Raw genomic sequence first — 15,677 nt, 5'->3', positions numbered from 1 at the left:
AAAGAGACCAATATAAACTGTGGCGGGAAATTCGTTTTTCGGGTCCTTGTGCAGTTAAACACCCGCGGTTGGGAAGTCAGTTGATTGCTCTCATCTCCTCGAGTTTGACCATGGTGCGGACGAAAGCGGACAGTGTCCCAGGCACCTACAGAAAAGGTGAGGTAGTTGAGCACGGCAGTGGAGGGCAGGGGGCCAGGGCTCCCCACCGCCCTCTGAGCCAGGCTAGTCCAGCCATTCTGGAAGCTGCGGCCTGGCCCCTTTACCTGGAGGAAGGAGCGGCGCGGACAGGGGAGGGTTGTCCTGCTGTTCTGGATCTCGGGGCTCTTCTGTCCAAGCGGCGGGGTCGGGGACTGTGGTGAAAACGCGGCTCTGTTACTCCTGTCGGAAACTTAACTGCCCTGTTTTATAATGCTCTCCTTTGCCTCTCCGCAGTGGTCGCTTCGCGAGCCCCCAGGAAAGTGCTTGGTTCCTCCACTTCTGCCACTAATTCCACATCGCCTTCGTCAAGGAAAGGTAAAAAGCGCCCCTGCAACTCCTGGAGGAACTTTCTCTAAGGGGATCAGGCCTTGCACCACAGTAATCCGGACCTGCAAGCCTCCTGACCCACCGTGGAATTCATTTTCCTGAGATCCTCACATTCAAATTTCTTCCTTGCCTTCTGATATAATGAGGGGACCTAGGCCTCTCGTTCGGTTGGGGTAAAGGTGGGGGTCGCAAGGAAAAGAATCTCCAACCTCGGGGTTAGGGACAGACACGGTTTATCTTCAAACCTATTTTTCCTTTCTAGTTTAGCATTTTTATTTTTAATATTGGCTGATGGCTTTTTCCTGCAAGAGGCTATTTAAGCTCCCCTTCACTAGATTAAGAATTAGGACTATAGTTGACAGTGCTGATCAGGTTGTCTTAGTATAAAGTTTTTGTTTTTATTTCTGCATGTATTTTTGGTTTTGTTGCTGTTGTTGTTTATTTTTTGGCATGGTGTCTTTGTGTATGTGTTATCCCAACTACTGCAGCTCCTGATACTGCTTTTGGGACATTAGGAGGGAAAACTTGGCCCATGAAAGAGCTTCACACTGTTCCTTCTGTGCAAGGAGAGGTTGAGGAAATACCATGCCATCTGGTGCCTCATTTCTCTCCTAGGAAGTTAGGAAGATTAATTCCACAAGGCCTAATTAAGAACATACAGGGGAGCACTGTGAAGAACTTGGGTTCTTTTTTTTTTTTTTTTTTTTTTTTTTTTTTTTTTAAAGATTATTTATTTATTTATTTGACAGAGAGAGAGCACAAGCAGGCAGAGAGGCAGGCAGAGAGAGAGGAGGAAGCAGGCTCCCTGCTGAGCAGAGAGCCCGATGCGGGGCTCGATCCCAGGACCCTGAGATCATGACCTGAGCCGAAGGCAGCGGCTTAACCCACTGAGCCACCCAGGCGCCCAGAACTTGGGTTCTTAAGTTAACTTAAACTTCCCCCTGTTCTAAATATTTCATTAGAAAATATTAACTAGGGGCGCCTGGGTGGCTCAGTGGGTTAAAGCCTCTGCCTTCGGCTCAGGTCATGATCTCAGGGTCCTGGGATCGAGCCCCGCATCGGGCTCTCTGCTCAGCAGGGAGCCTGCTTCCTCCTCTCTCTGTCTGCCTCTCTGTCTACTTGTGATCTCTGTCAAATAAATAAATAAAATATTAAAAAAAAAAAGAAAATATTAACTAATTCTCTTTAGATAAAAAGGAGCTGTAGGTCAAAATTTTGAAAGGTGATGAATTTATTGAGAATATTCTATACTCTATACCACTAAATTATGATCAGGGCTACATCTCATTGTCTGGTGCACTGTTGAATCACCAAAGTCAACTGAATAGGCCCTTAATGAACATATGTTGGCCAAATGCACCTCTTTTTTTTTAATTTTTTTTTTAAGATTTTATTTACTTGACAGAGAGAAATCACAAGTAAGCAGAGAGGCAGGCAGAGAGAGAGGAGGAAGCAGGCTCCCTGCTGAGCAGAAAGCCCGATGCGGGGCTCGAACCCAGGACCTGGGATCATGACCTGAGCCGAAGGCAGCGGCTTAACCCACTGAGCCACCCAGGCGCCCCCCAAATGCACCTCTTAAGGCACTTTACAGATCTCTATTTTTTTTGTAAGTAAGCTCTACGCCCAAGAGGGGCTTGAACCAAGGACCCTAAGATCAAGAGTCTCATTTTCTACATCCTGAGTCAGCCAGGTGCCCTGGCAAATCTCTTTTGGGATTTTTTTTTTTAAAGATTTTATTTTTAAGTAATCTCTGCACCCAACATGCGGCTCAAAATCACAACCCTGAGATCAAAAGCTTGCTTCATCAACTGAGCCAGGCAGGCACCCACAGATCTCTATTTTAATCAACTGTATGAAATTAGTAATAACTTCATTCTAAATGATGAGGACATTTAAGCTCAGGTTACATACTTTGGTAAAAGTCACACAATTAAATCAGCAGAGCCGTGTTTGAATTTTTTTTTTTAAATATTTTTATTTATTTATTTGAGCAAGAGACAGAGCACCATCAGGAGGAGGGGCAAAGGGAGAGGGAGAGCAGACTCCCTGTCAAGCAAGGACCCTGAGATCATGACCTGAGCCAAAGTCAGACCCTTAACCAACTGAGCAACCCAGGCACTCTTGAGCTGGGTTTGAATTCTATGCTGAGCTATACAGGTTGCTGCCATTTCCTTTCCAAGTAGTCAAAGAGTTCCTATATGTGTCCTTTTGGAAAATTATGAACCAAAGTATCACTATTATTTATTTATTTTTGAATATTTATTTATTTTAGAGAGATTGAGGCGGGAGGGGCAGAGGCAGAGAGAAATTTCAAAGTGGACTCCACTGCTGAGTGCAACCAGACCTGGCTCAAATCTCAGAAATCTGAGACCACAACCTGAGCCAAAACTAAGAATCAGATCTTCAACTGGACTGCTCCACCCAGGGGCCGCAGATCACTATTTTTAAAAAGTCACTTGTACTTTTATTTTTTTTTTAAAGATTTTTATTTATTTATTTGACAGAGAGAGATCACAAGCAGGCAGAGAGGCAGGCAGAGAGACAGGAGGAAGCAGGCTCCCTGGTGAGCAGAGAGCCCGATGCGGGACTTGATCCCAGGACTCCGAGATCATGACCTGAGCCGAAGGCAGCGGCTTAACCCACTGAGCCACCCAGGCGCCCCTCACTTGTACTTTTAAAAAAAGATTTAAAAACTTGGGACGCCTGCAGGCTCAGTTGGTTAAGCAGCTGCCTTCAGCTCAGGTCATGATCCCAGCGTCCTGGGATCGGGTCCCACATCGGGCTCCTTGCTCCCCGGGGAGCCTGCTTCTCCCTCTGCCTCTGCCTACCACTCTGTCTGCCTGTGCTCATGCTTTCTCTCTCTCTAACAAATAAATAAATAAAATCTTAAAAAAAAAAAAAGATTTGGGGCACCTGGGTGGCTCAGTGGGTTAAAACCTCTGCCTTCAGCTCAGGTCATGATCCCAGGGTCCTGGGATCGAGCCCCGCATCAGGCTCTCTGCTCAGTGGGGAGCCTGCTTCCTCCTCTCTCTCTGCCTGCCTCTCTGCCTACTTGTGATCTCTGTCTGTCAAATAAATAAATAAAACATTAAAAAAAAAAAGATTTAAAAACGTAAGAAGTGGGCGCCTGGGTATCTCTGTTGGTTACGCCTCTGCCTTTGGCTCAGGTCATGATCCCAGGGTTCTGGGATGGAGCCCCGCATCAGGTTCCCTGCTCAGTGGAGGAGTCTGCTTCTCCCTCTGCCCCTCTCCCTACTCGGGCTTGTTGTCTCTCTCTCTCAGAAATAAAATCTTGAAAAAATAAATCAAAAATAAAAACTTTGGGGCACCTGGGTAGCTCAGTTATTAAGCAGCTGCCTTCGGCTCAGGTCATGATCCCAGGGTCCTGGTCGAGCCCCGCATCAGGCTCCCTGCTCAGCGGGGAGCCTACTTCTCCCTCTCCCACTCCCTTACTGTATTCCCTCTCTTGCTGTCTCTGTCAAATAAATTTAAAAAATCCTTAAAAAAATAAAAATAAAAACTTCGGAGAGTATATAGATATAGATATATATGGAAGCAACTTTATAACAGAGTTTGTGACAAATGTGTTTAAAGATTTTATTTATTTATTTGTCAGAGAGAGCGAGGGAGAGAGAGTGAGCACAGGCAGACAGAATGGCAGGCAGAGGCAGAGGGAGAGGCAGGTTCCCTGACGAGCAAGGAGCCCGATGCGGGACTCGATCCCAGGACGCTGGGATCATGACCTGAGCCGAAGGCAGCTGCTTAACCAACTGAGCCACCCAGGCGTCCCGACAAATGTGTTTAAAGGGAAAGATATATGTAGTGGCTCAGTAATTTGCTCATCTTTGTATACTAATCATTACTTCATAAGGAGGCAGAAATTTTTCCTCTATATTACTGTTTTAAAATGAAAAAAAAAAATTAGAAATTGGGGCACCTGGTTGGCTTAGTTGGTAAAACATGCAACTCTTGATCTCAGGGCCATAAGTTTAAGCCCCACGTTGGGTGTAGAACTTACTTAAAAGAAAAAAAAAATCGGGCGCCTGGGTGGCTCAGTGGTTAAAGCCTCTGCCTTGCCTTCGGCTCAGGTCATGATCTCAGGGTCCTGGGATGGAGTCCTGCATTGGGCTCTCTGCTCAGCAGGGAGCCTGCCTCCTCCTCCTGTCTCTCTCTGCCTGCCTCTCTGCCTACTTGCGATCTGTCCAAAAAAAAAAAAAATCAAGGGGTGCCTGGGTGGCTCAGTGGGTTAAAGCCTCTGCTTTTGGCTCAGGTCATGATCCTGGGGTCCTGGGATCAAGCCCTGCATCGGGCTCTCTGCTCAGTGGAGGAGTCTGCTTCCCTTCCCCTCTCTCTCTGCCTGCCTCTCTGACTACTTGTGATCTCTGTCAAATAAATAAATAATCTTTAAAAAAAAATCAAGAATTGGATTTACCTTGTGAACTGTATGAACTGAAAAGGAGCCAAGGGCTTGAAAAGTGTAACCTATTTTTGTGGAAACTTTCACTGCTGTATATTTGTTTTGCCTTTCACAGGTGTTTTAATTAATAACCTTGTTAAGTAAAATTTTGGCCGTTTATACTACATCTCATATTAGGAAAAAAATGTCAAAGTTTATTATGACAATACATAAGACTATTTGAATAGCTCTGCTTGTGGATAAATTATGAAAAATATTTTCCAGTTGTAAAAATTCTGTTAATTTTATTTTCCTAGGACAAAGGATAATTTTAACAAAATATTATTATATATTGTATTAATAATATTAATTATATTAATAATGTATAATATATTTACATGTATTATAATATATAATATTAATAATGTATAATACATAATATAATATATTATAATATATAATATGTATTATAATATATAATATTATTAATAATGTATAATATAATACTGACTGAATACACCTTTATCATCTCACATTTTCTAAGTATTTTAAGATGGATGTAATACCACTTAATACCCTGTAGATTTAATGTTAAAGAATTGCTTCCCTTTAAGGAATGGCAGTTGTATCCTTAGTTCTTATTTAGTTCCACCTGTTTATATTTTATAGTTGAAAATAAGTATGCAGGAGGGAATCCAGTTTGTGTGCGCCCAACTCCCAAGTGGCAAAAAGGAATTGGAGAATTCTTCAGCCTGTCTCCTAAAGATTTTGAAAAAGAGAATCGGATTCCTGAAGAGGCAGGAAGCAGTGGCTTAGGAAAAGCAAAAAGAAAGTAAGTTTTTACATTCTGGAGTATAAAGAAAATATTTATATTCTTGAAAATAAAACACAAGGGGATATTGAGTAACTTTAAAGTTTCTCCTTGAACAGATAAGAAAACACAAACCAGGGTTTTTTTTTTTTAAACTTGTACTACTCTTGGGGCTGCTGGGTGGCTCAGTGGGTTAAGCCTCTGCCTTCGGCTCAGGTCAAGATCTCAGGGTCCTGGGATCGAGTCCCACATCGGGCTCTCTGCTCAGTGGGGAGCCTGCTTCCTCCTCTCTTTCTGCCTTCCTCTCTGCCTACTCGTGATCTCTCGTCAAATAAATAAAATCTTTAAAAGAAAAAAAAAAACTTGTACTACTCTTTTTCTAAGTTACTCCCAAATTTCAAACATCAGTGAAAAGTATTATTTTTACTCATTTCAGTCACTCAAAGAGGATCAGTTCCCAATCAGATGCTACGTACTAAGGGCTATGTTATTAACCATGAACTTCCTGTCTTTATTCTCTCATTTTTACTATTTTCTATCCTTTTTTTTTTTCTTTCAAAAAAGCAATTTTTATGTTGGTTTATCCAGCATAAATTCTACTAAATCAGGGGCGCCTGGGTGGCTCAGTGGGTTAAGTCTCTGCTTTCGGCTCGGGTCATGATCTTAGGGTCCTGGGATCGAGCCCCGCGTGGAGCGCTCTGCTCAGCAGGGAACTGCTTCCCCCTCTCTCTCTGCCTGCCTCTCTGCCTACATGTGATCTCTCTCTCTGTCAAATAAATAAAATCTTTAAAAAAAAAAATTCTACTGAATCAACTCCTCAAAAAATACTAGTTCAACCTCCATAAGAAATAAATAACTAATGTAGAAAAGTTAGAAAATGGGTGGCTCAGTGAGTTAAGCCTCAGCCTTCTGCTCAGGTCATGATCCCAAGGTCCTGAGAATAAGTCCTGTGTCAGGCTCCCTCCTCAGTGGGGAGCCTGCTTCTCCTTCTCCCTATGCTGTTCCTCCTGCTTGTACTCTCTTACTCGCTCTGTCAAATAAATAAATAAGATCTTTTTTTTTTTAAGATTTTATTTATTTATTTGACAGAGATAGTGAGAAAGGGAACACAAACAGGAGGAGTGGGAGAAGGAGAAACAGGCTTCCCCACTGAGCAGGAATCCCAACAAAGGGCTCGATCCCGGGACCCGGGATCATGACCTGGGCCAAAGGCAGCCGCTTAAGGACTGAGACACCAAGGCACCTCAATAAATAAAATCTTTAAAAAAAAAGAAGATATGGGGCGCTTGGGTGGCTCAGTGGGTTGAGCCGCTGCCTTCGGCTCAGGTCATGATCCCAGGTCCTGGGTTCGAGCCCCACATCGGGCTCTCTGCTCAGCGGGGAGCCTGCTTCCTCCTCTCTCTCTGCCTGCCTCTCTGCTTACTTGTGATTTCTCTCTGTCAAGTAAATAAATAAAATCTTTAAAAAAAAAAGAAGATAATTAAATCTTGCTTTTTAAGCTTTTAATGTCAGAAATATGCTGATGATAAATATTAAGCAAAAATTCTGCATATAGAACTATAGTTTTTATAGTGTAAAAACATGTATATAAACAGACCAAATATCAATAGTGATTACCTCTGGGTAAAAACCTCTCTTCATATTCATTTTGTGCTCCCAACTTTCAACAACAAACATACTTCTAAGAATCAGGAAAAAAATAATGCCACTTGGGAAAAAAAGGGAAAGAAAATAGACGTATAAGTAATAGGATCCAGGCTCTCTATAAACAATTTTGAAGAATTGTGTTTCAAAAACAAATTATATGACTGGAGGTATGGGGGAATGGTGAGCATGGGTGGACAGGTGGTGCCATGTCACTGTCATTATGACGCCCCCTGGTTGAAGACCCTGCTAGCTACTTCTCCTGCATGAGCCAGGAGCCTATGATCCAACAGCACACCAAACAGCAAGTCTGACCCACGCCACAGTGACCAACATAGGCAAGGGGATGGTGGCCAGGCTCAGTCTGTGACTGTTACTTCTGGCACTGCTCCCATCCACACAGATTTATTCACACGTTCCTTTAACCAGCACACTGGGTCCTCTGTTTGAACCCACAGTGTCCACTGTGCCCTGTAGTCAGTAGCCATTCTCCTTGTGGTCTTACTTGCCCTTCTGTATCTCTACTGTTAAACAGATCCAGGCCAAAATAACATCTGTTTACTAACGCATATTCTAAAGCTCAATCCATATGGTAACTAGAAGTCCAAGGTGACAAGGAAAACACAGTCTTCATCAGATCTAATAATTCCACTCTTTATTTTACTAACGCAGAAACTGTGAGAGTCCCCAGTTGGACTGACTTAGAGAGCATCTGAAGGATTTGACTAGGTAACGAATGCCAATATTAAATCTGCTGGAGTTTCACATACAAGACTGAAGAGAGACATTGAAAATTAATGATATGATTAAATGTAGCTTAAGAAATATGGACACTTAAAACTCTACCTTGATAATAAGAATAAATTTCACCTTGATCTAGAGAAAAGGGATAAGCTGTGGAATGGAAATTGGGTTTTTACTTTGATTCATTAAATTTAGAAGGCCATAAAATGATTAGGTAATACAAAAAGGTTCCAGGATTCTATTTATATGTACATTGGAAGGAGCCACCAGGTGTTACTGTAATCCTCTTTATTATTTCAGCAGTACTATTTTAATGCTGATATACTCCACATAAAATTTTACATTGTTAAGTTTTCATTGTTCTCTTGGGAACTTTTTCCTCTGGAGCTTTGTGGTTGACATTGCACGTAACTTTATGTAGTAACTGACATGTTCCAGGGTGGTGATGTTTTATTGGCATCTACTACAAATCTAAGCATGAGTAATTTTTGAAGATTTTATTTATTTATTTGACATACAGAGATCACAAGTAGGCAGAGAGGCTGGCAGAGAGAGGGGAGAGGGAGAAGCAAGCTCCCTGTTGAGCAGAGAGCCCAATGCGGGGCTTGATCCCAGGACTCTGGAATTATGACCTGAGCCAAAGGCAGAGACTTTAACACACTGAGCCACCCAGGCGCCTCAGCATGAGTAATTTTTGCATATACACTTAAAAGTCAAATGACAGGTATTTCCTATCACACATTCCCATCCAGTAAGAATGGCAGATTCACTTAGTTAACTTGGATCACTTAACTTCATTCCAAAGATAAGAAGTGCTTTGACTTCAACTGTCTTAAAATACTGCATTTATTTCTGCATTTGTTAAATAATTTTTATAACTTAAAAATTGCTCTGGTATTTTTTTTTAAGATTTTATTTATTTATTCGACAGACAGAGATCACAAGTAGGCAGAGAAGCAGGCAGAGAGAGAGAGAGAGGAGGAGGAAGCAGTCTCCCTGCTAAGCAGAGAGCCCGATGTGGGGCTCGATCCCAGGACTCTGGGATCATGACCTGAGCCGAAGGCAGAGGCTTTAACCCACTGAGCCACCCAGGCGCCCCAAAATTGCTCTGTTTTGAAGGCGTATTTGACAAATACTGAAATTTAGATGCCAAGGAAGGAGGCAAAAATAATGTATATTAGGTATTTGGGAAGTGAAGACAGGAGAGTTGCCTATATATATATAAAAGATTTTATTTATTTGAGAGAGAGAGAGCATGAGCGTGGGGAGGAGCAGAGGGAGAGGGATAAGCCAACTCTGTGTTGAGTGCAGAGCCCGACGTGGAGTTTGATCCCAAGACCCTGAGATCATGACCTGAGCTGAAATCAAAAGTTGGATGCTTACCTGACTGAGCACCCAGGTGCCTGAAGACTTGCCTTTATTAAATTCACAACTCTTTTGTGCTCTCTCTGTGAATACATTAAAAAAAAAATAACTTTATGAGTCAGAATAGCTACATTTGGAACACTTTCTGTATCAGTATTTTTAGATAGTTAGAACCTCGTCCTAAATCTAGGTGTACTTGATTCTGGAAAGTAAAACTTTTACAACTGTCTTGATGTACAGAAAACTTTCTAGAAATAGACACTTTATGAAATTTTTGGTTCACATGTTCACACACTGATGCTTACGTGTTACAGTATCCATATGGCCACAGTAGGCTTAATAATTCTTAAACCACTATTTGCCATCTTTAGAAACCTATAGGGGAGCAACCAGACCCAACAGATCTCAAGCTATGAGGGATGTCTGGGTGTGAATGAACATTCCCTTTGTTTCATATCTGAACACTGTACATCTGTTTGGGATTGTACAGTGTGTTTGGAATTGATTCCCATTGAACACAAACTAAATAAAAATAAATGGCTGAAAGAGCAATTGAAGTATTTGGATATAGAAAAGGATTCTTATGTATATAAAATTTTAAGAATTCAATACTGTTCCTAAGATCATTTAATAAATGTTTATTGAGTGCCTACCATCCATGTTTCAAGATATTTAAGGTTTTTGTTTGTTTGTTTGTTTGTTTTTAGAAATCTTTCCACCCAATGTGGGGTTTGAACTCACAACCCCAAGATGAAGAGTCACATGCTCTTCTGATGAGCCAGCTAGGTATCCCTGTTATGAGATATCTAAAAGAAATGTCAAACTCTAGAGCAGTAACTAAATTTTAGACTTTGTTGCTATGTCACTATTACGATTTCTGCTTCCAATAAAAATCAACAATGAATGGGATACATTTTTAGATAGAGCCTTTTAATAGACTTGCTTTCATGATCCTGTAAGTTTCTTCTAGTTCCAGGTCACTGTCTGGCATCATTCTTCCTTGTTCTTTCTTATTCTAATATGACAGGCTAATAGTCAATATTAGCTCTAGAATATACTACAGCCCTTTTGAATTATTTGTGATTTCCACTAAGGAAACAAAATATTTGGCAATATTGCCAAATATGGCTATACCATTGACCATTATTGATCATCGTAACAATAAAATATATATTACAGGCTTTCAATTATATGGAAAAAGATTACATGTATTTTCATAAAGGACTTTGATCCACGGTGTACTAAAATTTGTGACATAAAACTAGGTAATAACAGTTTATATTATTCCTTTAGACCCCTTTCTTAGATTTGTCCTTGTTTAGGAGAGTTGTAATTACCTCTTTATTGATAGTAAATCAATAGCCTTATTTTTGATAGTAGTTAATCAATAGATTATCAGAAGGACTTCTGCTATAAACTCTCTAATTTATAACCTGAAACATGGCTACTCTACAGCTTTATTTTTCTCACAAAGGCAGGGTAAACTCCCTTTAGTTGCATGGGGTTGGGGTGGAGTCAGAATCAAGAAGGACTATCTGCATAGAACCTTGAATAAAGCTATGATAAGTAAATTACAGCAGGTCCTTGGAAAAAAGGAAGCTTGACTCCTGATAGTGTTCCTTTGTTAATTTGATTTAACTTCCAGGAAAATACAATGAAGTCCTCTTGGTAATCTAATAGTAGGTAAGTCAATGATAATCTCATACCCAGTCAGAATACCTTTAACTTCCTTCTTTCACTACTTAGCTCCATGACCATTTAGGCTTATGGGATCTAATTTGAAAACTCCTCATTTTATTTTTTAAAATATTTTATTATTTATTTATTTAAACATTTTTTTTTAAAAAGATTTTATTTATTTATTAGAGAAAGCATGCACACAGGAGAGTGAGAGAGAGAGAGCAAGAGCAGGGGAAGAAAGAAGCAGACTCTATGCTGAGCAGAGAGCTCAACATGGGGTTTCATCCCAGGACCCTGGGATCATGACCTGAGCTGAAGGCAGATGCTTCACTGACTGAGCCACCCAGGTGCCCTAAAATTGCTTATTTTAGAATACACTTTCACAGATCTTCAGCAGCTCTAAAAAAATTATGATTTATGGTTAAGTTTTTCATAGACTTTTCTCTATAAAAAGTGTAATGAATACAAAATGGCTCTGGGATAATGTAAATTATTTTTCAAAAGCTACAACTACCTTGTACCAATTTAACCAATTTTGAAATTTTTTTCCAATTAGGTAATATGTTTATATGGTTCAAAAGGACATACAGTCAAATATGGCAACTTGCTTTGTTTTCTCTGTTCCCATGGATTGGTTGATTTTTTTTGTTTTTTATTATCACAAAGTTCTTTTTTTTCCCTTAAGATTTTATTTATTTATTGTAAGGAGGGGCGCGGGGAAAGCATGAGTTGGGGAGTGGCAGGCTGAGGGAGAAGCAGGCTGAGGGAGCAAGCTTCCTGCTGAGCAAGGAACCGGATGTGGGACTTGATTCTAGACCTTGGGATCATGATCATGACCTGGGCTGAAGGCAGAAGCTTAACTGACTGGGCCACCCAGGCATTCCCTATTATCATGATGTTCTTGCTGAAGGATTATACTCTTTATCAATTCACTTAATTGAAAGAAGATGCTATAGAAATAGAGATTCCCTTTTTTTTTTTAAGATTTTATTTATTTATTTGACAGAGAGAGATCGCAAGTTGGCAGAGAGGCAGGCAGAGAGAGAGGGGGAAGCAAGCTCCCTGCTGAGCAGAGAGCCCGATGTGCGGCTCAATCCCAGGACCCTGGGATCATGACCTGAGCCGAAAGCCGAGGCTTTAACCCACTGAGCCACCCAGGCGCCCCTAGAGATTCCCTTTTTAATAAGAAAGGCAACATATCGTAAAGGAGAAACACTAATAGGACAAATTAACAGGCAAAATAGTTAAAGATTTTGTTGTTCTAGTACTTGGGATTTGTAGGTGTTTGTCAAATAATGGAGTTTCATTTTCTCTCATTTCTATTCACTTGACCAGACACATTGCACTATTAATGATCATGATTTATATAGGTTGATAACACTTTTTTTTAAATAGCTGATCCTCCAATGACTATTGAAGTTCTCTATTCTTTCCACAGAGCATGTCCTTTGCCACCTGATCACTCAGATGACGAAAAAGAATAGAACTTTCTTAATTCATCCTTGACTAATGTCTCCTGTTTATTATTCTAGGATGTAAATGCATAAATGTATTTGTTCCAATTAGCTTTGTTGAATAGGCATTTAATTTAAAAAATGAGGCTTATATACAGTTACTCCAAAGCAAGTGATTATGATATTGGAGAATTTGTAAGATTAATTACGATTACTTAGCTTAGTATTCAGTAAACTGCAATATTTGGTTTCTTTTACCTTGTTGTTATTAAGCTTCTTGTTCTCGCTAAAAATTAATCATTGTGTGGTGTTCTAATTACGAACCTGTGTTTGAGATTGTTTAGATCTTTGTACTGCTGCCATTTTTATTGGCATTTGATAATTGGAATGGTGCCATATTTTTGTTTCTTTTATTTGCCTTAAGAAGCAGAGTTAGTTTTTTGCACATTAAAAAAATTCAGTATTAATTAAACTGAAACTATACCCTTTTCAAGAAAGAGGGCCAAAGATGCAATGTTGAAAAAATTTGGACGGCTATGTATCTTCTCCGTCAGGGCAATTTGGCCTGAGGGTTTAAATAGTTGATAAAGCTTCTAACAACAACAAAACAGCTAAAATACTAGCATAGAATTAGACAGGAATATTTCATAGACTACACTAAGAGAGAAATTTTCCAAGAATATGCATTTGATTCAGTATCATAAAATATTACCCTTTGGGCCTGTAATTTTAAAGTTGGAAATCAATAAAACATGAAAGGCAACATACCATAAATCCAGATATCTGTCTAGAGTCCTTAGAGCTACCATTATACATTTTAAGATAACCAGGGGTATAATCGAAGGGGAGGATATAATATTATATCCTTGGATATATAACTTAGTAACTGATATTCTTACTTTCTCATCACATTTTTTGCTCCTTGACCTCCTGTTGTCAAAATTAACCATGTTTTAACAAGTATGTTTTGCTGAACTTTGTTTTTAATAAATGAATACTTATTTTCACAATAGACTGTCTATTTGTGTGCTTCCTGAGATTATGTCCTACTATTTTTATTTTTTTCTTACAAATACAAATCAGTGAAAAAAAAATACAAATCAGTGCATTAATCTGATTTTATCAGTTTTTAAACTAAGTTCTGATGATTGTAGATTATATTTTTTGCTTTGTCTTTTAGAGATGGATTTTTTTTTAAAGATTCTATTTATTCATTTGACAGAGACAGACAGCAAGGGAGGGAACACAAGCAAGGGGAGTTGGAGAGAGAGAAGCAGGCCCCCTGCAGATGCAGAATGAGCCCCAACACAGGGCTCATTCCCAGGACCCTGGGGTCCTGATCTGAGCGGAAGGCAGAACTACTGAGCCACCCAGGTGCCCCTTGGGTATTAAACAGAATGTTACTGAATTGAGAGCCGAGTTTTTATCCTAAGTACTTCCTTAATAATTAGGCTTTGTATCAAGGAGTAGCTCAACGAACTCTATTAGAGTGTTTTTTTTTTTTTTAAAGATTTTATTTATTTGACAGAGAGAGAGAGACAGCAAGAGAGGGAATACAAGCAGGGGGAGTGGGAGAGGGAGAAGCAGGCTCCCAGCTGAGTAGGGAGCCTGATGCAGGGCTCAATCCCAGGATGCTGGGCTCACAACCCGAGCTGAAGGCATCCACTTAACCAACTGAGCCACCCAGGAATCCTTAAAGTTTTGGTGGATCTGAAACCTGATTTGCTATTTTTCATTGATGGAAAGAGAAACTTTATGGTGACGTGTCCAGTGAAGTCTAAGTCTGATATGTAATTGTTTCTAAAAATTTTGACTTAAAGAACCTACAGTCTTTCCAAATATACAACATATGATGACTCCCTGTTTCTCCTGAACACTGGATCAAAAGTAAAATTTATAGGGGTGGGATTATGGACATTGGGGAGGGTATGTGCTATAGTGAGTGCTGTGAAGTGTGTAAACCTGGCGATTCACAGACCTGTACCCCTGGGGATAAAAATATATGTTTATAAAAAATAAAATTAAAAAAAAGTAAAATTTATATATTAAAAAGATAATTAAACTTGTTTCTAATTTTTTACCCTTCACAAAATTAATCTGATTTTCCTCTTTGAACGGATTATTCAAATTATTAATACTAATAATAAATATTAAAAAATAACAAGATTAACAATATAAAAAATTTTAAAATTTTTAAATAAAATAGAAACAATATTAAAATAAATATTAAATTCCTGACCAATGAATAAAACTTTTCTGGAATTTTTGAACATTGTGGGGATCATATGTATTTTATGTTCACCTAGTTTCACAAAGGAAGAAATATACTATATTTTTATTTTATTTTTTAAAATATTTATTTATTTGAGGGAGATCGAGAGAGAGAACAAGCGTGGGAGGGGAAGGAGAAGCAGACTCCGCTGAGCAGGGATCCCCATGTGGGCCTCAATCTGAGGACTCGAGGATCATGACCTGAGCCGAAGGCAGAAGCTTAACTCACTGAGCCACCCAGGCACCCTGGAAGAGCAATACTGTCATGAAAGTTGTACAGTGTGCTTGCTCAAGGAGTTATTTATGACAAATACTTATAATTTTTAAAAGATTATTTATTTATTTATTTGACAGAGATCACAAGTAGGCAGAGAAGCAGGCAGAGAGAGAGAGGAGGAAGCAGGCTCCTGGCTGAGCAGAGAGCCTGATGCGAGCTTGATCCCCTGACCCTGGGATCATGACCTGAGCCAAAGGCAGAGGCTTTAACCCACTGAGCCACCCAGGCGCCCCAAATACTTATCATTTTTCTTAAAAGCAGAAAATGAAACCTAAATTAACCGTACCTTTCCATATGTATATATATGCTGCTTACAGTTTTCACTGTACTTACAATGTGTCATGGTAATTCACTTTTGGAAAAATTGAAGGTTCAGCTGGACCTTGATCCAACCAACATTGTTATAATGGTTCTTTTTACCTTTGAGGATGGCATACAGGGGTGGGAAAAATTTTCATTGAATCAAAACCTCACTGAACAAGAAGTCATCTTGCCCAACTCAAGCCAATT

At 39.8% G+C, this 15,677-nt stretch overlaps 1 protein-coding gene across 6 annotated transcripts; it reads left to right on the top strand.

Annotated features, from left to right (window-relative positions):
* Positions 1 to 15,677, top strand: PCLAF (PCNA clamp associated factor). 6 transcript variants are annotated; one of them, XR_007128517.1, is made up of 6 exons: positions 1 to 156; positions 433 to 513; positions 5,591 to 5,753; positions 8,049 to 8,105; positions 11,131 to 11,168; positions 12,604 to 13,629. XR_007128517.1 is itself a non-coding variant. In XM_047735808.1 (5 exons), exons 1-4 carry the CDS (start codon positions 111 to 113, stop codon positions 11,141 to 11,143), a joined length of 303 nt encoding a protein of 100 aa, XP_047591764.1. In that variant the 5' UTR covers positions 1 to 110; the 3' UTR covers positions 11,144 to 11,168; positions 12,604 to 13,629. The 6 variants fall into 6 exon arrangements, 5 of the variants coding, with proteins under 5 accessions (XP_047591764.1, XP_047591762.1, XP_047591760.1 ...); XM_047735808.1 differs by lacking the exon at positions 8,049 to 8,105; XM_047735806.1 differs by lacking the exons at positions 8,049 to 8,105; positions 11,131 to 11,168; positions 12,604 to 13,629 and adding an exon at positions 15,595 to 15,677.

The sequence above is a fragment of the Lutra lutra genome, chromosome 7, assembly GCF_902655055.1.
Source record: "Lutra lutra chromosome 7, mLutLut1.2, whole genome shotgun sequence".
NCBI lineage: Eukaryota > Metazoa > Chordata > Mammalia > Carnivora > Mustelidae > Lutra > Lutra lutra.
The sequence above is the reverse complement of the archived record's forward strand: the minus strand, read 5'-3'. Positions and strand labels throughout refer to the sequence as shown.

Bases quoted from the DNA above. Each gene is read 5' to 3' on its own strand.
- PCLAF (XM_047735804.1), top strand. From the start codon at position 111: ATGGTGCGGACGAAAGCGGACAGTGTCCCAGGCACCTACAGAAAAG. The intron at 514-5,590 runs GTAAAAAGCGCC...TATATTTTATAG, and splicing joins ATCGCCTTCGTCAAGGAAAG to TTGAAAATAAGTATGCAGGA. The intron at 5,754-12,603 runs GTAAGTTTTTAC...TTCTTTCCACAG, and splicing joins TTAGGAAAAGCAAAAAGAAA to AGCATGTCCTTTGCCACCTG.